The following is a 21,186-nucleotide window of genomic DNA, read 5'->3' as shown; positions in this document are numbered from 1 at the left end:
TATAGACTTCACAAGAGCCTTTGACTTTATAAACAGTAAGACTGGAACACAAAACTAGAGGAAATCCTAAGCGACAAAACGCATGGACACAAATCATAAGTTCTCTACTCTAATTGGACCAATTAAGGATCTCAGAAATACCAAATAAGGATCTCAGTCAATACTCCAAACAACTACTGATCATGTCCTAAAGAATGTCCGCTCTCCGTTCAATGCAAACAGATTGACATTAAATGCAAATGAAACAAATTATATGGAGTTTGGGAAAATAAGGCAAAATGTAAATCTTTATTTCATGTTTGGCGAAAAAGCCATAGACAGAGTGACATCTACAATGTTTCTGAGAATTCATTATGACGAAAACTTAAATTTTAAGGATCATGTAACGAAACTTTTATAGAAATTTAATTCAGCCTGTTTTGCTCTTAGAATTATTACAAATGTTTGACCTCAGAGGATGCCAGGAAGGCATAGTATGGATATTTACAGTTTCTTGTAATATACAGAATAATATTTTGAGGTTCCACCACTTCCACCTAAAACAAATTTTACTGTGGCAGAAGAGAGCACTACGGAGAGTAACACACAGTTATCCACAGAGACACTGCAAACATATATTCATAAAATTTAAAATGCGAGCACACAGAAGTGCCACAACATGATGTGGCATGGATTCGACTAGTATCTGAAGTAGTGCTGGAGGGAACTGATGCCATGAATCCTGCAGGGCTGTCCATAAATCCGTAAAAGTAGGAGGGGGTGGAGATCTCCTCTGAACAACATGTTGCAAGACATCGCAGATATGTTCAATAATGTTCGTGCCTGGGGAGTTTGGTGGCCACAGCAAGTGTTTAAACTCAGAAGATTGTATCTAGAGCTACTCTGTAGCAATTGAGGACATGTGGTGTCACATTGTCCTGCTGGAATTGTACAAATCCATCAGAATGCGCAATGGACACGATTGGCTGCAGGTGATCAGACAGGATGCTTGCATATGTGTCACCTGTCAGAGTCGTATCTAGACATATCAGGCATCCCATGTCACTCCAACTGCACATGCCCCACACCATTACAGAGCCTCCACGAGGTTGAACAGTCCCTGCTGACATGCAAGGTCCATGGATTCATGAGGTTTTCTCCATACCTGTACACGCCCATCAATTCGATACAATTTGAAATGAGAATCATCCGATCAGGCAACATGTTTCCAGTCATCAATACTACAATGTCGGTGTTGATGGGCCTAGGCGAGTCGTAGAGCTTTGTGTTTTGTAGTCATCAAGGGTACACAAGTGGGCATTCGGCTCTGGAAGCCCATATCGATGATGTTTCATTGAATGGTTCACACACTGATACTTGTTGATAGCCCAGCATTGAAATCTGCAGCAATTTGCAGAAGGGTTGCACTTTTGTCACATTAAACGATTCTCTTCAGTCGTCATTGGTCTCGTTCTTGCACGATCTTTTTCTGACTGCAGTGATGTCGGAGATTTGATACTTTACCAGATTCCTGATATTCACAGCATACTCTAAAATGGTCATATGTGGAAACCCCTACTTCATCGCTACCTTGGAGACACTGTGTCCCATCACTCATGCGCTGACGATAACACCACATACAAACCCAGTTAAATCTTGATAACCTGTTATTTTAGCAGCAGTAACCGATCTAACAATTGCGCCAGATGCTTGTTGTCTTATATAGGCGTTGCTGCCGCTGCGCCGTATTCTGTCTGTCTATATATCTATATATCTCTATATTTGAATACACTTGCCTATACTAGTTTCTTTGATAATTCTATATATATATATATATATATATATATATATATATATATATATATATGTGTGTGTGTGTGTGTGTGTGTGTGTAAATATACGTGTGTGTGTAAATAGATATATACACAAATGAGTTTCGTATGTCAGTACCCACCTTGCAGATTTTCAAACAAATGCTGACTTCCATAGCTACAGTACCCAAAATAGCACAGCACTCTATACTCAGCTACAAAAAGAACAAACACTCAAAGACATGTGAACCATATTGGTATAAATCTTTATTACAGACTGCCAGTCAATGTCAGAATGCTAGAAGATAAAAACAAATTTAAAGCATAATTTAAAAAATGTACTAGAACGATGCTGTTATACAGTAAATGACTATGTAGGCCAATAAACATTTTCTGGTAATACTTAGATTAAGGCAAAACCGGAAATACTGTATTTCACCCCTTAACTTATTGTTATATTTCTGTATCTAATGGACAGCTGTTGTGTGACGCAAAATCTCTACTTAATTACTGTAGTATAAGGACTTGCTGTCCAGGGAGGACAAAAGTAAAGCCCTGTGAAAAACAGACTATGCAATAGTAATACCACAAGCATACATGTACTAGTATATAACGTTATACAACTATGTATTTGAGGATAATGTGTTATTCTATGCGACTATTGTTGTGTGGCCTTTTCTTATTTTGTATGTATTTTTTAAATTTAAATATTTGAATTCCCTCAAATTTTACATTTACATTTGGACAACATCCATACAATATTTATTGTCTATGGAGGGATAAATGAAACAAGCATATAATCTGACTGTCCATCAAACAAATTATAACAAGAGTAATGGGAATTAGTAGTGCTGATGTTGGCAACATCTATATAGACGTATCGAGATTGTAAATAAGTTGTGTAGCTACTTTCAGTTATGCTATTAGACTACATAATTGAAAAAGTAATTGAGGACTATTTAAGCTATTAGACTATAGAGTAAAAAAAGGAATTGAGGACTAATAAACGGAAAACGAATTGTATTAGTATAATGAAAATATGTATACAACCCACTTGACGTCAGTGAAGAATGTAATATATTTTGTAAAGTAATTTAAGGTTCCCAAGAAAAGCGTTTCAAAACAAGTTTAATAAATTAAAATTCTCCTTTATTTTAAATTTATTTTTACACGTATTCGAAGGAACATTGATATTAACTGCAACTGTTGCCAAATATAGTTTCTATGGCAAAACTTCTCGACACAGTGTCGTTCGTCATTGCTGGACAAGTCGCTCGTGTTTGTGTTTGTCCAGGCGAGTGGCGGATTGCAGTGATCCGTCGCCCGCGTATCGATTTATGGGTACTGCATCGGTACTATTCCGTCTTCAAAGCATTGCTACTTCCCGTTACTTGGCCTGTGCGAAATTGGCTACGGTTGTATGGTGGAGAAACCGAAAACCAATAAAGAACCAATATAAAAAATAAAACAGATGATATTCATGTACACACAGTTGTCTCTGGTTAGCGTCTCGAGATGTCGATTCGCGTTTAGTCATTAAAGGGCGCGTAATTTTTGTTGTTTAATTTATAGATTCAAACATATTTATATTAGTTTGGAATTGATAATACATTAGCGCACACCTTTGCGTCGTAGTCCAAAGGTTACGATGAGGAGCATTTTATTCATGGATTCTTTCTATGTATGGATTCATATGTGTTTAGCGAACAAAGTCTGAAGTTCAGTTTCAGTTTCTCCCAGGCGCATTCCGACGGTAGTGTACTATTACTGTCTGCGGTTGACGTAGCATGTCGTCTGCTACCTAATCGCTACGGTAACTTCGGAAAAATCAACGTAATTGGTCTGTAGTATGAAAGATATTGTCATTATACTGATATCCAATTCTGACCTGTGAACACTATTAATCGACGTAAGATACTTCAATCTCCGGCGTTATTATCAGAGCGTAAGCTGACTTTTTAAGTTAAAGTTATCGTTAGAGAGGTTCTTTGTATAAATTATTGGAAAAATAAGAGTGTTTATATCTTGTGGAAATAATAATTTTGCCGCCCACTGCCGACTCGCTGAAAGGTTTCCTTCCAGTGTTTAACGTGTTTAGTATCCGTTGTTTCCACAGTGAGCGACGTGCAATGGTAATTTGGGACCGCATGCTAAACATATTCATAGTAGCGTTAGTAAATTCTAATTCAGAGGTATATATGGATATACATAGAAAACAAATATTTGGTTTTCGTGTAATATCTTGCCGTGACATTAGTTGTACCATACCGAGTGCATTGCGTTGCCTTTTATTATAAAGTAGTAGAGGAATAGAAGTGTGTTTGTTATTGCTGGGAACTCGCATATGTGGAAACCCAGTTTTTTAAAAAATATTTGTTTATTGTTGTCCTTTCGGTAAAAGTATTGAGCCAAAATGTAAATACCATCGTTCTGTTTTGTGTGTGTTGTTGTTTTATAAAGGTTAATACAGTTTTATTTTCAGGTCGTTTCTCATTTTTGTTTAACTTCTTTCTTTTGTTTTCAGGCGTTAAACTCATTCTGTAATTAAAAATGGCACAAAAACAACTTTATGTCAGATGCAAGGTAAGGAAACCCATGCTCTAAAACTTACAACACCCATAGATTATACTGCATGCAGCAAAGAATTCGCAATATGTTATTAACGTATAGCATGTGTTTTCAGTTTTGTCTGTGTGTGCATAAAAAGCTTAAATTGTTTAAGTTACCAGATATATTTGCACAAGGCATGTATGGAAATATCTTGCTTCTAAATAAAAATATTTTCGTACACTATACAATATCTTCCTTATTGTTTCAGCTGAAAATTCCACCAGCACCACACCGAGTAAACGTGAGGTTCAAAAGGTATGAATATTACTTCATTTGGTGTGCGCTTGGTGATACTTTACATGGCATGATAAATATGATGTTGCCTACTTTTCTTCCTATTTGTCTCCTCTTCAGCTACTTAGTGCACAGAAATATTCTTATGGCAAATATTTCTTTTCTAAAGTGACTTTCAATTGTTCCAGCTATAGTCACCTTGACAGGAGATAGTGTCAGCTAATAAAAAATTATTGTTTCTGGGAATACTTTGGCAGGTAGATGTTGTAGCCAGTTATATTATCTATGATACTCTCATTCAAAAGTTAAAATATAATGGAATAGTTGACACATCAAGCTTGTGGTTCTGTCTGCATGATGGAAAACATCATGCACTTCCTCCACATCCATCACATAGCAGTAGGGAGACTGTATGTTATGAAATGAGTCAAACTGAACCATTGGATGATAAAAGTGTGAGAATAAAAACTAATGCAATATTTTGAATGTATCAGCTGATTGATTGTTGTTAAATTATGACTATACTCAGAGCATACAGTTCCATACTCTTCAGAGAATGCTGGAAACTATAACTGTCACTAACTGCTTCAAACAGTGAATGCAAGAAATTGGTTCGTCTCTCTTCTCTTTTGGTTAAGTATTGTAAAGGAAAGTAGATTCAGTAAAGGAAGTGATCTGTCAAAACAACAGGCAGCTCAAATTTTTATTTAAAAGGAACACATACAGATCCAATACTTTCTTTCTTTCAAACCGTTGTGTAGAACTGTAAACCACATTTGTGAAAATCAGTTTTCTGCAGAATTTTGGAACACATTTTGTGTGTGAATATGAGAACTTCAGTGAAGTGAATCAGCTTGTCTGTTGAAGCTAATGTTGCTTTCAGAAGTGACAATCATTTGAATCGCTGCAAGACTTTTTCCCTTTTTCAGATATGGAATTGTGCATAGTGTTGGTCAGGATGTCGTACTTCTTAACCTGTTTAAGGCTTCTTATACACTACCTTATGGTAGTTTTTCAGTACAGTATTCAGTTGATTAGGTGCTGCTGCTGAGTTGAGAATATTTTGTAATGCAGACCCCAGGATTAATATTGTGAATGAGCATGCCTGATGGAAATTTTGAACGGGTGTGTTTCAGTGAAGTGTTATGCAACTGATACTGTTCATCATTGTCAAATTCGTTAGCGTTTATGGGGGGGGGGGGGGGGGTAGAGAGTAGTAACCTCACAGACTTGTGGGCAAACATGAGCTGTCAGCATTTTGAGAATGTCTCTCCGTGAAGCACACCTTTTTTGTAGTGTCACCTTCCTGCCCCAAGTAGTATGTTAAGGAATTGAGGAATTCTGTGATGCATTTGTGCTGACTAAACAAGCTTGTGAAAAACTACATAACTCTCTTTGTAGCTTTATTCTCTCTTTCTTTAATCGAACATGATAGGAGTTCCAAGAACCGATGATATCAGAATTTTTTTATGGGACATCTTTCGTGAATAAATTGAACTGTCAAAGTTACATGGTGAACAAATATTCTTTACAAAAGGTGTTTATGATCCCATGATGCTTTATTTTGCCAGTATCACATCAACACACTGTGTTCAGTTTACTAGGAAGTCCTTAGTCTAACTGCAAATTATGTTGTTATGTAAGAGTGTGAAGATGCATTATTAAATGCTTTCAGAAGTTAAAGAAGACATTAACCTGAGGCCATTGACTATAGCTTTTTGGATTTTGCAGATGAGAGGAAGCTTCATTTCATAGATTAGGTTCAATTAGAATTGATTTGATTCCTTGTGAGATGTTTGGAGTCCAGAAAAGTAAACATAAAATAGCACATATGTTCCATAATTCTACATGAAATTGTTGTTAGTGAGATAGGGCTGTAGTTAAGACACATTTGTCTTGCGACTTTTAGATTGCAACGAACTGTGACTTTTTTCCAGTCATACGGGACACATTTGTTTCAATGAACTATTTTAAACATTGCTGTGCATTAACCCACTGTGCTTAAACTGGTGCTGCTTCAAAGTCACCAAAGTAATTGGTACTGTTCATCAGTCTTCTTCTATCTGCCTCTCCGAAGCTGATGTCTTTTCTTGTTGAATTTTTCTAATGGCAGAAATGTGGATCCCGAGAGAGAGACCATTTTATTGATCAAATATAATTTATTGCATTTGCAAAACTTTCAAATGGGACACATTTATTTCAGAAATCTGAGCTACACGTCTCTACTGTAATTCTGATAATTGTCATAGACACAATGAAGTATAAAATAGTCCCCAAACTGTGTTCCATTAAATGCAATAATCTTTGAGAAAAGAGAAGAAAAGCTTGTTGTGATTTACAGTTGTAATTAAGTGTAGACTTAAGAGCTAGATCTATACTCTTTATGGATACATAATCACAGTGATTGTACAGTGATGTATAATACAATAGTGTTTCACTATTGAGTTTTGTAAATATTTTTTACAATTTCAGGTTTCTGGCCTCAGATACGGAATATCAGTTTCTACAACAGAGTAAAATTCCTACTTACCACTTTCAACCTTCACTACCGAGACTTCCAGTTCCTAAACTTGAAGATACTTGTGCTCGATACTTGGCTGCACAGCAGCCGTTATTGCTACAGAATGAGTTTGAAATGACAAAGAAGTATGTCAGTGATTTTGCTGCAAATGAAGGCAAACAACTGCATGAAGAACTAAAAGAAACAGACCATAGAAACAAACATACAAGTTACATATCTGAACCTTGGTCTGATATGTATTTGAAGGACAGAGTTCCGTTGCCCATAAATTACAATCCATTAATTGTATATGTGAATGAAGAAAACAGTGAATACAACACACAAGTTATAAGAGCTTCTAACCTGCTTATCTCTTCATTGAGGTGAGATTGAAATTTAATTTTATTTCATTTCTAATATTGGTAGTGATTTTTGGTGGTTGAGTGTAGAGTAAAGGATAAAAGAGCACTAATGGGCAATCAAATTTGAATCACTGCTGTGTTAGAATGCACTTGGGTTGCTTGCTTAAGTGCAATAGTTCACTCTGATGCATAACCACAGCTTGTGAGACTTTTTACCAGCTGTTTGAGTGAGAGTTACTCACAGATTCGGCAAGACATTATCTCTTAAAGCATCATGTTGATGTCAGTTGTATAGGGTGATCCACGCATTGAGTAATTAGTGAGTTTTCAATTAGCTGTCTGAATGGTGTATCAGAAATACCGTATTTTGGGGTAAATTACTGTTGCCAAGTGTGGTCAACAAAATGCACATGGTAGGTCTGCTTCTAACTTCCTTGGATTGTAATAGCATATACCTTAACCATGGGGCAGGTTGAATACCAGATCAGTGCTGGGAACAACAACATATTCACAGCAAGACCATCAACACAGCCATCTCATTTAGCTAGGGAGTGCATATGTGTGTTTTCCAAACAATTACTTTTGCTAGTTGTGTGCCATAGAGTATAGTATTTAGCATGTGTAGGGACCACACCAGTAGGCAATTGAAATGTCAAAGATTACTTGGACTGACATATCATGGTTCCCATCAGGCTATAATGATTGAAAATGGGCACTTCAGGAGACAGATAGTGAACAGTCCCTTGTTGCCAGCAGTTTGATATCCTCATGCTGCCTACAGCTCTTCTTGGATCTGCGAAAGGTTATCAGCTTTTATTAAGTGTGGTTATTTGCGACATTCCATGTCCAGTTGGTAAAAGTTACATAGGACAAATGATACATGCTGTACAAGAATGGTGCAACAAACACTAGTTGGACACCCATCTTCTACAGCCCTGCAAATCTGTAGTGGCAGAGCATCGTATTTCCACTTACCATTTCATGGATTGTAGATAAGTCAAGATACTGGCTATAGCCTCATCGTATCCTGATTTACTAGTCAAAGAAGCTGTGGAAATGCAACTAATATAAAATCTTCTCAACCAAGGCAAATGTTTCCAGCTCTACAAATCATGGAAACCACTCATTTCACATCTGTGCTCTCTGGGGCGTTATTGCTTTGCCAGGCATTCCAGCACAAGGCATCCATTTTAATAATTAATAATAATTGCAAGCTCTGTTGGTTTGTTGACTTTGCACTTGCTTCTTAGTTACATTAAGCTCTATCTATGACTGACACTCTTGTTGCCAACAGTCTTATCTATGATTCATGTACATTAATTCCACAGTATTATGTCAAGAGGTTTTCATTCTGTCACCACCTCACCTTCAAAATGACGGTATGATTATTAGCTGCAATGTGGGAATAAGAAATAATACTATCCCAGATGCATGCCTGAAATATTATGGAATATTCTGTCTACCAAGAAAACTTCAATGAACACAGACTTTATTATGTTTGACATGGATAATGTATTCTTTGAAATATGATGCATACAAATGAAATGTGAGAGATTTTGTGGTGAATCCATGTTATGAAAATATCAGCTGTGAATTTGAACCGGGTGAGAAATTTAATGTGTACTTTGCATAGGACAGATTTTTCTAAGTAGCTGGTAAACAGATTATTGAGCGAAATGGCCCAGTGCTTCAGGCATTGGCCTCAGATTTGGAGGATACAGTGCTCAAATCCCATTTGGTGATTTAGGTTTATGCTTTCTATGAATTCTTTGGTTTACTGAAAGCAAATGTTGTGATGGTGCATTCAAAGATGGCTTTAGAACTTCCATTGTTAAGTTTTGCACACCACCATATATCTATTGCTGTGTTACCACTTTCTGGTATTTTTGTTGTCAAAATCACAGTTCTGAAAATCATTCTGATGGTAAGAGGTATTTCTTAGACATTCAGTGAAGTCAAAGTTCCTATAAAGGATAACTGTCACACTCAAGACATTGATATTTTACACAGTCCTTAAACAACAGTCATTTCCTTGCCCATGGCTGGTCCTACAACCGTGATTCAAGAACTGTCTCCTCTTATTTTACTGAGCGGCTTTGGATGAAGTACGTATTTACATTGTCGGTTTTACAATGTGATGATCTCACATACTATTTAAGTATAACAGTTATATCATTTTGAATGCAGTAACACCAAATATAAATTTTACACATTTTGCATCTACAGTACAATCTACCTGTACACAGTTTAATTCTATTATACCATACTTAATTATGCTTTCTGAATCTACCGCCATTCTGCCTATACACATTTTAATTCTATTACACTGTATACCCATTTCCAATGCCAGTTTCAACTTATAGAAAATAATACAGCACATTGGACCAATGTGTCATGATTTCTTTCAAAAGGCTACATCCATGTTATTCAATTCCTTAATATCAGTAGCAGTGTTCAGAGTGTAATGACACTGCTGCCAATGAAAAGTAAACTGTATCGTTTATATCTAAGGGCGTTACAGATACTCATTTCTAAAAACCACAGGTACCCCAGTCCCCCTATGATTCACATATGCCCTAAGTTCTAAATTTTATAGGATTCTGCCAGTAAGCAAAACGGTTTTCAATGCTGAGAGAGAGAGAGAGAGAGAGAGAGAGAGAGAGAGAGAGAGAGAGAGAGAGAGAGAGAAATTTCATATCACAGCCACTGCTAAATATCCTAAATGCAGTGGATGATATAGAAATCTGGGCACAATGCACTTCTTTCTTAAAGTAACGGTGATTGAAGTGCCATTTCTAGTAAGAATAGGTTGAGACAGATTTATGACCTGTAAGTTGCATTATCAGCTATGTCTTTACCTACACTGTCCCTCTGAAAGTGACATTTGAGCAAATCTGGTGCTCAACTGGACAGTCATGTTTAAAAAAGAAAGAAAGGGTAGAAGGAAATCGAAGTTAAACATGTCTTTAGTGACAGCTTATATTGTTCAAGTATCATATTTGACAATGCTCCTGAGTGCATTATGGGTTACTACCACTCACCATATGAGGGTACATCCAGCATTGTCAAACATGATTGTTTTGGTAGTCCAGCTGTTACAGTGTGGGGAGGCATGATGTTGCATGGACGTACTGATCTGCGTATGGTACACTCACCGGTCATTGTTATTGTGACACTGTACTACTCCCCCATCTGCATCTTTTCAGGGCTGCATTTGGCTCAGACATAACTTTTATGGATGACAGTGTGTGACCACATCAAACAAGGCAGGCAGAAGAGTTCATGGAGCAAGATAATATTTGGTGAATGGACTGATCTCTCTCTTCCTCTGACTAAAGTCCTTTCGAGCACATGTTGGAACTGTTGGGGAGACAAATGCAACATATCCTCATGCAACAACGACCATTAAGCAGTTGTTAACTATGCTATTGTAGAAATGGAACACCTTACCCCAAGAACCTTTTAGTCAGCATGAGAGCATGTTGCAAAGCTTGTATTGCCATCTGTAGCGGTCTCACATGGTTTTAAGAACCATGTCCTGCTTGTTTATATGTCCAGGGGACCAGGATGAATTGTGGTGACTTTAATGTAATGATTACCTTTCAATAAAAGTGTCATATGCATGTGTCTCATTGCGTACTTCTTTCAGTTACTTTCTGTGCTTACTGCAGCACTTCTTTCTGTATATGGTCCTAGTTTCATTGAACTGTTACTTGGTGGTGACACACTGAGTGAAAGTTACTTTCGTCCTTAAGTGCCGCACATGAGTGTGTTATCAATGGTATTTCATATGTAGAGACATTCAATTTGGGAGCTCTTACTAATCAGTTATCTGTCTGTGAGGCACTGATATTAATGTTAGGAGGTATTCAGAAGCAAATTGGTACCACACAGATAAACAAGAAATTTTTGAGTCTGTAATTTACTTGAAGGAAACTTATTTATTCACTTCTCAAAGGACAATCTGGTGAGATGTGTACAGTGTACACAGCTTGGATGATGATTTAGACTTTTGTTACATTTTATGAAAGCTTCTTTGCATTGAGGCAAATAAGGCACAATCCCAGTGGTGACAGGCAACCAGTACGGATAATACAAGGCTGCGGAATCTCATTTCATAAAAAAAGGAAAAAAATCTGGATGTGTATCAAAACTTAGAGCACAATAATGATCTGTGTGTAGCTACTTCTCACAGAAGATACTTCAATGTCTTGTGAAACGTTGTTATATAGGTTGAAAGTAAGATATATAAATCTCAGAATGAAATAAAGTGATACAGTGAGGGAAAGTCAACAAAGGCAGTAGAAGCATTATGAAATAGAAGAATAAATAAGTAAAGAATAAACATTACCGAGGCAAATGAATCTTTCAATGAACAATTATTATCCGATTTAGGTAAACTTGATAAATATTCTTTGACACCAGGTACATAGATTCCTTACTTATCGTATTTTTAATGAAACATGAAATGGGTCTACTGGAGACTGATAGAAAGAGAATTGAAGCAATAGTAAGTATCTGAAGTGTGGTGATTTTATGGTTATAATTTAATCCCAAGTGAGATGGTGAAGATTTGTGCACCATACATTAGCAGCATACTTTGTTAACTTGTGTAACAAATTTTCCAAGATACTTAAGTTGTGTGACTTCTACACAAGAAAGAGGAAAATATGATGTTACCAATGGTGGTGCAGTATCATTGCTACCTGTATTATCAACAATAGTTTTAGGGACTCTTACCAGAAGTTTGCAGTGCCCCCCTTTTGCATTGGTGAGGACACATTGTGGCATAGACTCTGAGACACTTCATTGGGAAACTGCCTAGATCCATAACTGCTTGGCTGCTATCCACAACTTGTGGAGATTGGTCAGAGCTGGGTGCCAGGTGTGGCCAGTAGGATTAATGTGGCATAGCATTGGGGGGAGGGGGGAGGGCACAACAAAAGCACCCTCATAACTTAAGTTTTCCTCAAACAATACAGACCCAATTTGGGAGTGACAACTTTTATGAATTGTCTGTCTGACGGTACAGGTCACCTGAGGGTTGTTGGTGTCAAACAAATGGGTACACATAATCAGACAAAAGATTTCTATATTGTTTGCCATTGAGAGAAATTGGCTGATGTCTTGGGGGTCCCATGTTGTCCCATGCAAACATTTCCTACCGGGAAATAACTTCTCCACCTGTCTGAAAAGTGCCGTGTTGGCAAGCAGGTTGAGTTGTCTCATATAGTTCCTGAAATAATCATATCCTACTGTTCGTGTGTACTGCCCTGTTGTCATGCAAACTTACTCCGGGCTTTTGAGCATGTGATGGTGGTGTTCCATCCTAATTTCTGTGCCATGCAATGTTTATGTGAGCAGACACATGTGGAGTGTGGTTCCTGTACCTTGTAATGGTGTGCTTCTGGATGATTTAGGCATTCACTGGCTTTTTGTTGTTGTCATCCACCATTGAAGTGCAGAGTGCTGTATTGCATTGTAGCCCATTTATTCACTGTTACAGTGTATAATACTTACCACAGACACATTTCATCCATACTTTGTTGACTGCAGCAACTGACTGTGGTGGCACAAGTTTTCCTGATACCAAGGTACTTGTGGTACACTCTTTAACATAGTGTCATATATTGACGACTTATTGACTTACTCATTGTTATGCTTGGGGCTGTTGGATGCCTGCGAGAGCACTTCAAGAGAGGAAACTAAAGACCTAATAAAAGTGACAGGCACAGTTGGTAGTCTTTAGGTTACATAAAGAAAACAGTAACAGAAGCAGCATGTGAATTGTAGATTGTCTGTGCAGCTGTCCCAAGGTAGAAGTTTCAGTTCCGAGAATTTGCTGGTAACTCCTCACTGTTGTAATGTGCCGCAGTAGGCTGCAGTTACAAACAGGCATGTTCTAGCACATGCGACAAGTATGATATTAGCTCCTGTGAACTGTAAAGTCAGTGGGTGGGACAGGTTAGAGTGAGATGGAAAATGCATAAAACTGCTGGGATAATGGTCCCCACTGGCGAGGTAGAAGTCTCCACCCACAAGGGGGAGCATAGTGACGTAAAGAACTGTTCTTGCTCATCATACAAGGAAGGGCTGTGATGTTTAGCTTTGAGTTCGATGCTGTTCCCACCAAGCAAGAAGTTTGTTAGTGCAAAGACCAGGGACACCCCCACCTACAGAATAAGAGAAGAGGAAAGACCTGAATGTGGTTGGTTGGGGGCAGAGCTGCACTTCAGACTGGGCGAAACCTGTAAAGTGCTTGCAGTATTATTGAGCTGACTGCAGAGGCGGAGAAGCAGTGTGCTGCCAGGACCTTGTAAAAACTGTGGACTTTAGCATTCAAAGTAGTCTAGCCAGAACATTTGGGCACCCCCTCTGCGATGCTTGGTGCCAGACTCGGGTAACGTGGTGGTTGCAGGAGTGGCCGAGCAATGAGGCATAGCAGCAGTCTGTCTTTAGAAGACTGTCAGGGCAATGAACTCAGGGACGACAGAAACAGAGCAAGTACAGTCCATGGGCAGAGAACATGAGATGGTGTGTGAGTTTCAGCGGCAGGCTGCGAGCAGCGAGTGGTGGCTCAGCAGACAGACAGGCCTGGCACAGCACAGCTGTGGGCAACCAGACACAGTAGAAGTCACACAGTCATGTTCCAGCAAAGCACACATAAAGCAAAGTGGATTCAGCCGTTGCATGTCTCAACTTGTCTCTGCACATCTCTTCAGTAAAAAGTAAGACGTGACCACAACTACATTGCAGTTGCTAGGAGTGAAGCAGCAACTAGCATCAATATTAGCGATGCTGTTAAACTAGTACTACAGGCTTTCAACGGTACGAAGTCCACATAAAATTTATAAATAATGTAGGCATAGCTTTTGAACTAGTGCATGATGCAGAACAGCTGATACTATTAAAATATGCAAAAATCTCTTCATACAGGAATTATCTTCCACATGGGAGAAGTAAAAAATATTTTGTTAGAAAATTATACATGTAAGTGTACTTTAGATTTTTTAGCTTGTAAGATGTTCTCTAACTGGCAGTCAAAAGGTGAATAGATTGCAGACTAGGTAAGTAAAGTAGATTTTCTTCAGGCAATGCCAGGATCTTTGTCATTAGTAGGAAAATCGAGTAGAGCAGTTTTCATTTGTGGAATTTATGATGCTCTCATACAGATGATTTTGTGTGCATGAGGCGAAAACATTAATGCCATTGAGATAACTATAATGGAAGACTCAGCAATTATGTTTACCAAAGAATAAGAATTCAGGAATAGAAATCATCAAGGGAAAAGATACCATTAAGTGTTTTTCTCACTGGGATGTGTAGGGCATGCATGTAGATATTGCAGAAGTAATACTGATTGCAAAGCATGGCAAATCAGGGCATTTTGTGTGAGTCTGCCAATTTGATAAAAGAATCTGTAAAGAAGGATCTGCTCAAGTGTGTCCAGGTCTGAAAGAACTGAAGAAGGGAAATAGAGATAAGACTTTCCCGTGGCAATACCAGAGAATCAGAGACACCAAAGCCAATAAGATTTGAAGGTTGCAGTTTATTCAGAAGTAGAGATCCCGGTAGGTAAGTGAGGCCAGTAGTGTATTTCATATGTCACAGGCCAGGGCATATGCCTAGATTGTGCACTGTGAACACGTGACTGCCTTTGAAAAATAAGAGGTTGGTTGGTTTGTTGTGGGGGTTGAAGGGACCAGACTACAAAGGCCATCGGTCGAAAAATAAGAACTAGGGAAACAACAGAAAAGCGTAAGATTGCATTCGCCTGATATTGAATCGGGAAAAGTGTTTAAAGTAGACTATGAAAATAAAAATGAGTTTGTAAAGTTGAATTGTCCACAGAGAAGAGCGAGTCTGTCATAATTGCTTCTAGACAATGGAGCACAAATTAGCTTCTTTATATGAAGTGTGTGTAAAACCAGGTCTGGTATAGACATGAAGAAAATATTAAAATTACAGCTATCATAACAGTCATATATATCTATGGGATGGCAGTTTTAGATCTTGGAATAGATAGTGATTTAATAGTGAAACATAATTTTCATCTTTCAGGAAGGGAATTGGATGGTCCCTATATCGATTTAATTGGTAGAGGCTTCTTTACAAAGCAGGGTTGTTGTTGTTGTTGTTGTTGTTGTTGTGGTCTTCAGTCCTGAGACTGGTTTGATGCAGCTCTCCATGCTACTCTATCCTGTGCAAGCTTCTTCATCTCCCAATACCTACCGCAACCTATATCCTTCTGAATCTGCTTAGTGTATTCATCTCTTGGTCTCCCTCTACGATTTTTACCCTCCACGCTGCTCTCCAATGCTAAATTGGTGATCCCTTGATGCCTCAACACATGTCCTACCAACCGATCCCTTCTAGTCAAGTTGTGCCACAAGCCTCTCTTCTCCCCAATCCTATTCAATACTTCATTAGTTATGTGATCTACCCATCTAATCTTCAGCATTCTTCTGTAGGACCACATTTCAAAAGCTCCTCTTCTCTTCTTGTCCAAACTATTTATCATCCATGTTTCACTTCCATACATGGCTACACTCCATACAAATACTTTCAGAAACGACTTCCTGACACTTAAATCTATACTCGATGTTAACAAATTTCTCTTCAGAAACGCTTTCCTTGCCATTTCCAGTCCACATTTTATATGCTCTATCCTTCGATCATCATCAGTTATTTTGCTCCCCAAATAGCAAAATTCCCTTACTACTTTAAGTGTGTCATTTCCTAATCTAATTCCCTCAGCATCACCCGACTTAATTCGACTACATTCCATTATCCTCGTTTTGCTTTTGTTGATGTTCATATTATATCCTCCTTTCACGACCCTGTCCATTCCGTTCAACTGCTCCTCCAAGTCTTTTACTGTTTCTGACAGTATTACAATGTCATCGGCGAACCTCAAAGTTTTTATTTCTTCTCCATGGATTTTAATTCCTATTCCAAATTTTTCTTTTGTTTCCTTCACTGCTTGCTCAATATAAAGATTGAATAACATCGGGGAGAGGCTACAACCCTGTCTCACTCCCTTCCCAACCACTGCTTCCCTTTCATGTCCCTTGAGTCTTATAACTGCCATCTGGTTTCTGTACAAATTGTAAATAGCCTTTCGCTCCCTGTATTTTACCCCTGCCACCTTTAGAATTTGAAAGAGAGTATTCCAGTCAACATTGTCAAAAGCTTCCTCTATGTATACAAATGCTAGAAACGTAGGTTTGCCTTTCCTTAATCTAGCTTCTAAGATAAGTCGTAGGGTCAGTATTGCCTCACGTGTTCCCATATTTCTACGGAATCCAAACTGATCTTCCCCGAGCTCGGCTTCTACTAGTTTTTCCATTCGTCTGTAAAGAATTCGTGTTAGTATTTTGCGGCTGTGGCTTATTAAGCTGATAGTTCGGTAATTTTCACATCTGTCAACACCTGCTTTCTTTGGGATTGGAATTATTATATTCTTCTTGAAGTCTGAGGTTATTTCGCCTGTTTCATACATCTTGCTCACCAGATGGTAGAGTTTTGTCAGGACTGGCTCTCCCAGGGCTGCCAGTAGTTCTAATGGAATGTTGTCTACTCCCGGGGCCTTGTTTCGACTCAGGTCTTTTAGTGCTCTGTCAAACTCTTCACGCAGCATCATATCTCCCATTTCATCTTCATATACATCCTCTTCCGTTTCCGTAATATTGTCAAGTACATCGCCCTTGTATAAACCCTCTATATACTCCTTCCACCATTCTGCTTTCCCTTCTTTGCTTAGAACTGGGTTTCCATCTGAGCTTTTGATGTTCATACAAGTGGTTCTCTTTTCTCTGAAGGTCTCTTTAATTTTCCTGTAGGCAGTATCTATCTTAACCCTAGTGAGATAAGCCTCTACATCCTTACATTTGACCTGTAGCCATCCCTGCTTAGCCATTTTGCACTTCCTGTCGAGCTCATTTTTGAGATGTTTGTATTCCTTTTTGCCTGCTTCATTTACTGCATTTTTATATTTTCTCCTTTCATCAATTAAATTCAATATTTCTTCTGTTACCCAAGGATTTCTACTAGCCCTCATCTTTTTACCTACTTGATCCTCTGCTGCCTTCACTACTTCATCCCTCAAAGCTACCCATTCTTCTTCTACTGTACTTCTGTCACCCATTCCTGTCAATTGCTCCCTTATGGTCTCCCGAAACTCTGTACAACCTCTGGTTTAAGTGGGTATAGTGATAGATTACACCGAGGGAACCCTGCAGATCAGGGACAGGCCTGTGAAGTTGTGTATTGAGATAGAAGCGCAAGTTGCAAGTACACAGATACAGTACAGATTCTGAAACTGCAAAGTGTGAATGCAGTAGAGTCTGTATTACTTCTAGCCTCTCGGAGAAGGCACTAAACAAAAGTAACCTGAATAATTGGTGAAAGAAACAAAGTAACAGTAGACAGACAAGTCACTGATGAGAGAAGAAAGCTACAGAGCTTAAGGCAGGCCATGTGGCATAAATAAAGTTAGGTTTTTGTGCAGAGAGAAGTTTAATGATAAAGCCTGCACATACTAGCTTAAGAGAAGACATTGTTGAGAGATAAGAGTTGCATGAAAGGATGTACCTACCAGAGGTGCTGTTGAGAGTATGAAAACGCTCCTCACAAGAGGTGGTGGTCTCTATTGAGGTACCTCACAGTAAAGTGGAAGAAATTCTGCAAATTAAAGTTGGAAGCAGTCTGTGGATAAGTTAGATACGGGCTTGAGCAAGAAAAAAATTTGAATAACTTTATTAAAAGAGAATTTACTGCTAGATAATTTAAATGCCATAGAAAAACAGTCTATAATAGAGGTGTGTTCTGCTTATAATGATAAACTTCAGTTGCCAGGAGATAAGTTGACACATACTGATACAATTCAGCATGAAATAAAACTGATAGCCAAATATGAGTGTTCTGTGCTTGGACAAAATGGTTCAAATGGCTCTGAGCACTATGCGACTTAACTTCTGAGGTCATCAGTCGCCTAGAGCTTAGAACTAATTAAACCTAACTAACCTAAGGACATCACACACATCCATGCCCTAGGCAGGATTCGAACCTGCGACAGTAGCGCGCTTGGACATACAGAATACCAGAAGTACAGATGAAGCATTATAGCAGGAGATAAATTGGATTTTAGAGGCTGATATAATTCTACTATCAACAAGCTTTTGGAATTTTCCTGTTATAATGGTTCCAAAAAATATTGACACATCTAGTAAAACAACTGAGAGAAAATTTGGAATACATTTCACATAAATTTTCTCAGTATATTAGTCTTAGGTGGAGATTTCAATTTACCAGATATAGACTGGGACACTCAGATGTTTAGGACGGGTGGTAGGGACAGAGCATCGAGTGACATTATACTGAGTGCACTATCCGAAAATTACCTCGAACAATTAAACAGAGAACCAACTCGTGGAGATAACATCTTGGACCTACTGATAACAAACAGACCCGAACTTTTTGACTCTGTAAGTGCAGAACCCCCCCCCCCATGAACCATGGACCTTGCCGTTTGTGGGGAGGCTTGCGTGCCTCAGCGATACAGATAGCCGTACCGTAGGTGCAACCACAATGGAGGGGTATCTGTTGAGAGGCCAGACAAACGTGTGGTTCCTGAAGAGGGGCAGCAGCCTTTTCAGTAGTTGCAAGGGCAACAGTCTGGATGATTGACTGATCTGGCCTTGTAACAATAACCAAAATGGCCTTGCTGTGCTGGTACTGCGAACGGCTGAAAGCAAGGGGAAACTACGGCCGTAATTTTTCCCGAGGGCATGCAGCTTTACTGTATGATTACACGATGATGGCGTCCTCTTGGGTAAAATATTCCGGAGGTAAAATAGTCCGCCATTCGGATCTCCGGGCGGGGACTACTCAAGAGGATGTCGTTATCAGGAGAAAGAAAACTGGCGTTCTACGGATCGGAGCGTGGAATGTCAGATCCCTTAATCGGGCAGGTAGGTTAGAAAATTTAAAAAGGGAAATGGATAGGTTGAAGTTAGATATAGTGGGAATTAGTGAAGTTCGGTGGCAGGAGGAACAAGACTTCTGGCCAGGTGACTACAGGGTTATAAACACAAAATCAAATAGGGGTAATGCAGGAGTAGGTTTAATAATGAATAAAAAATAGCAGTGCGGGTTAGCTACTACAAACAGCATAGTGAACGCATTATTGTGGACAAGATAGACACAAAGCCCATGCCTACTACAGTAGTACAAGTTTATATGCCAACTAGCTCTGCAGATGATGAAGAAATTGAAGAAATGTATGATGAAATAAAAGAAATTATTCAGATAGTGAAGGGAGACGAAAATTTAATAGTCATGGGTGACTGGAATTCGAGTGTAGGAAAAGGGAGAGAAGGAAACATAGTAGGTGAATATGGATTGGGGGACAGAAATGAAAGAGGAAGCCGCCTGGTAGAATTTTGCACAGAGCATAACTTAATCATAGCTAACACTTGGTTTAAGAATCATAAAAGAAGGTTGTATACATGGAAGAACCCTGGAGATACTAAAAGGTATCAGATAGATTATATAATGGTAAGACAGAGATTTAGGAACCAGGTTTTAAATTGTAAGACATTTCCAGGGGCAGATGTGGACTCTGACCACAATCTATTGGTTATGACCTGTAGATTAAAACTGAAGCAACTGCAAAAAGGTGGGAATTTAAGGAGATGGGACCTGGATAAACTAAAAGAACCAGAGGTTGTACAGAGATTCAGGGAGAGCATAAGGGAGCAATTGACAGGAATGGGGGAAATAAATACAGTAGAAGAAGAATGGGTAGCCTTGAGGGATGAAGTAGTGAAGGCAGCAGAGGATCAAGTAGGTAAAAAGACGAGGGCTAGTAGAAATCCTTGGGTAACAGAAGAAATATTGAATTTAATTGATGAAAGGAGAAAATATAAAAATGCAGTAAGTGAAACAGGCAAAAAGGAATACAAACATCTCAAAAATGAGATCGACAGGAAGTGCAAAATGGCTAAGCAGGGATGGCTAGAGGACAAATGTAAGGATGTAGAGGCCTATCTCACTAGGGGTAAGATAGATACCGCCTACAGGAAAATTAAAGAGACCTTTGGAGATAAGAGAACGACTTGTATGAATATTAAGAGCTCAGATGGAAACCCAGTTCTAAGCAAAGAAGGGAAAGCAGAAAGGTGGAAGGAGTATATAGAGGGTCTATACAAGGGCGATGTACTTGAGGACAATATTATGGAAATGGAAGAGGATGTAGATGAAGATGAAATGGGAGATACGATACTGCGTGAAGAGTTTGACAGAGCACTGAAAGACCTGAGTCGAAACAAGGCCCCCGGAGTAGACAATATTCCATTGGAACTACTGACGGCCGTGGGAGAGCCAGTCCTGACAAAACTCTACCATCTGGTGAGCAAGATGTATGAAACAGGCGAAATACCCTCAGACTTCAAGAAGAATATAATAATTCCAATCCCATAGAAAGCAGGTGTTGACAGATGTGAAAATTACCGAACTATCAGCTTAATAAGTCACAGCTGCAAAATACTAACACGAATTCTTTACAGACGAATGGAACAACTAGTAGAAGCCAACCTCGGGGAAGATCAGTTTGGATTCCGTAGAAACACTGGAACACGTGAGGCAATACTGACCTTACGACTTATCTTACAAGAAAGATTAAGGAAAG

General features: G+C 38.8%; 1 protein-coding gene across 4 annotated transcripts in view; it reads left to right on the top strand.

Annotated features, from left to right (window-relative positions):
• The first annotated feature begins 3,363 nt into the window (after window positions 1–3,363).
• LOC124721965 (carnitine O-palmitoyltransferase 2, mitochondrial) overlaps window positions 3,364–21,186 on the top strand; it is a 150,614-nt gene continuing 132,791 nt past the window's right edge. The window contains exons 1-4 of one of the 4 annotated variants that reach the window (XM_047247129.1): window positions 3,364–3,735; window positions 4,315–4,373; window positions 4,609–4,655; window positions 7,107–7,517. In XM_047247129.1, coding sequence (XP_047103085.1) covers window positions 4,341–4,373; window positions 4,609–4,655; window positions 7,107–7,517 — 491 coding nt within the window. In that variant the 5' untranslated portion in view covers window positions 3,364–3,735; window positions 4,315–4,340. Of the gene's footprint in view, window positions 3,736–3,773; window positions 3,923–3,957; window positions 3,983–4,186; window positions 4,206–4,314; window positions 4,374–4,608; window positions 4,656–7,106; window positions 7,518–21,186 lie in introns of those variants that run through there. The other 3 variants (XM_047247130.1, XM_047247131.1, XM_047247132.1) reach the window with 3 other exon arrangements.

Source organism: Schistocerca piceifrons, chromosome X (assembly GCF_021461385.2).
Source record: "Schistocerca piceifrons isolate TAMUIC-IGC-003096 chromosome X, iqSchPice1.1, whole genome shotgun sequence".
Taxonomy (NCBI): Eukaryota; Metazoa; Arthropoda; class Insecta; order Orthoptera; family Acrididae; genus Schistocerca; species Schistocerca piceifrons.
Note: the sequence above shows the minus strand (reverse complement) of the source record. Positions and strands in the feature narration are given on the sequence as shown.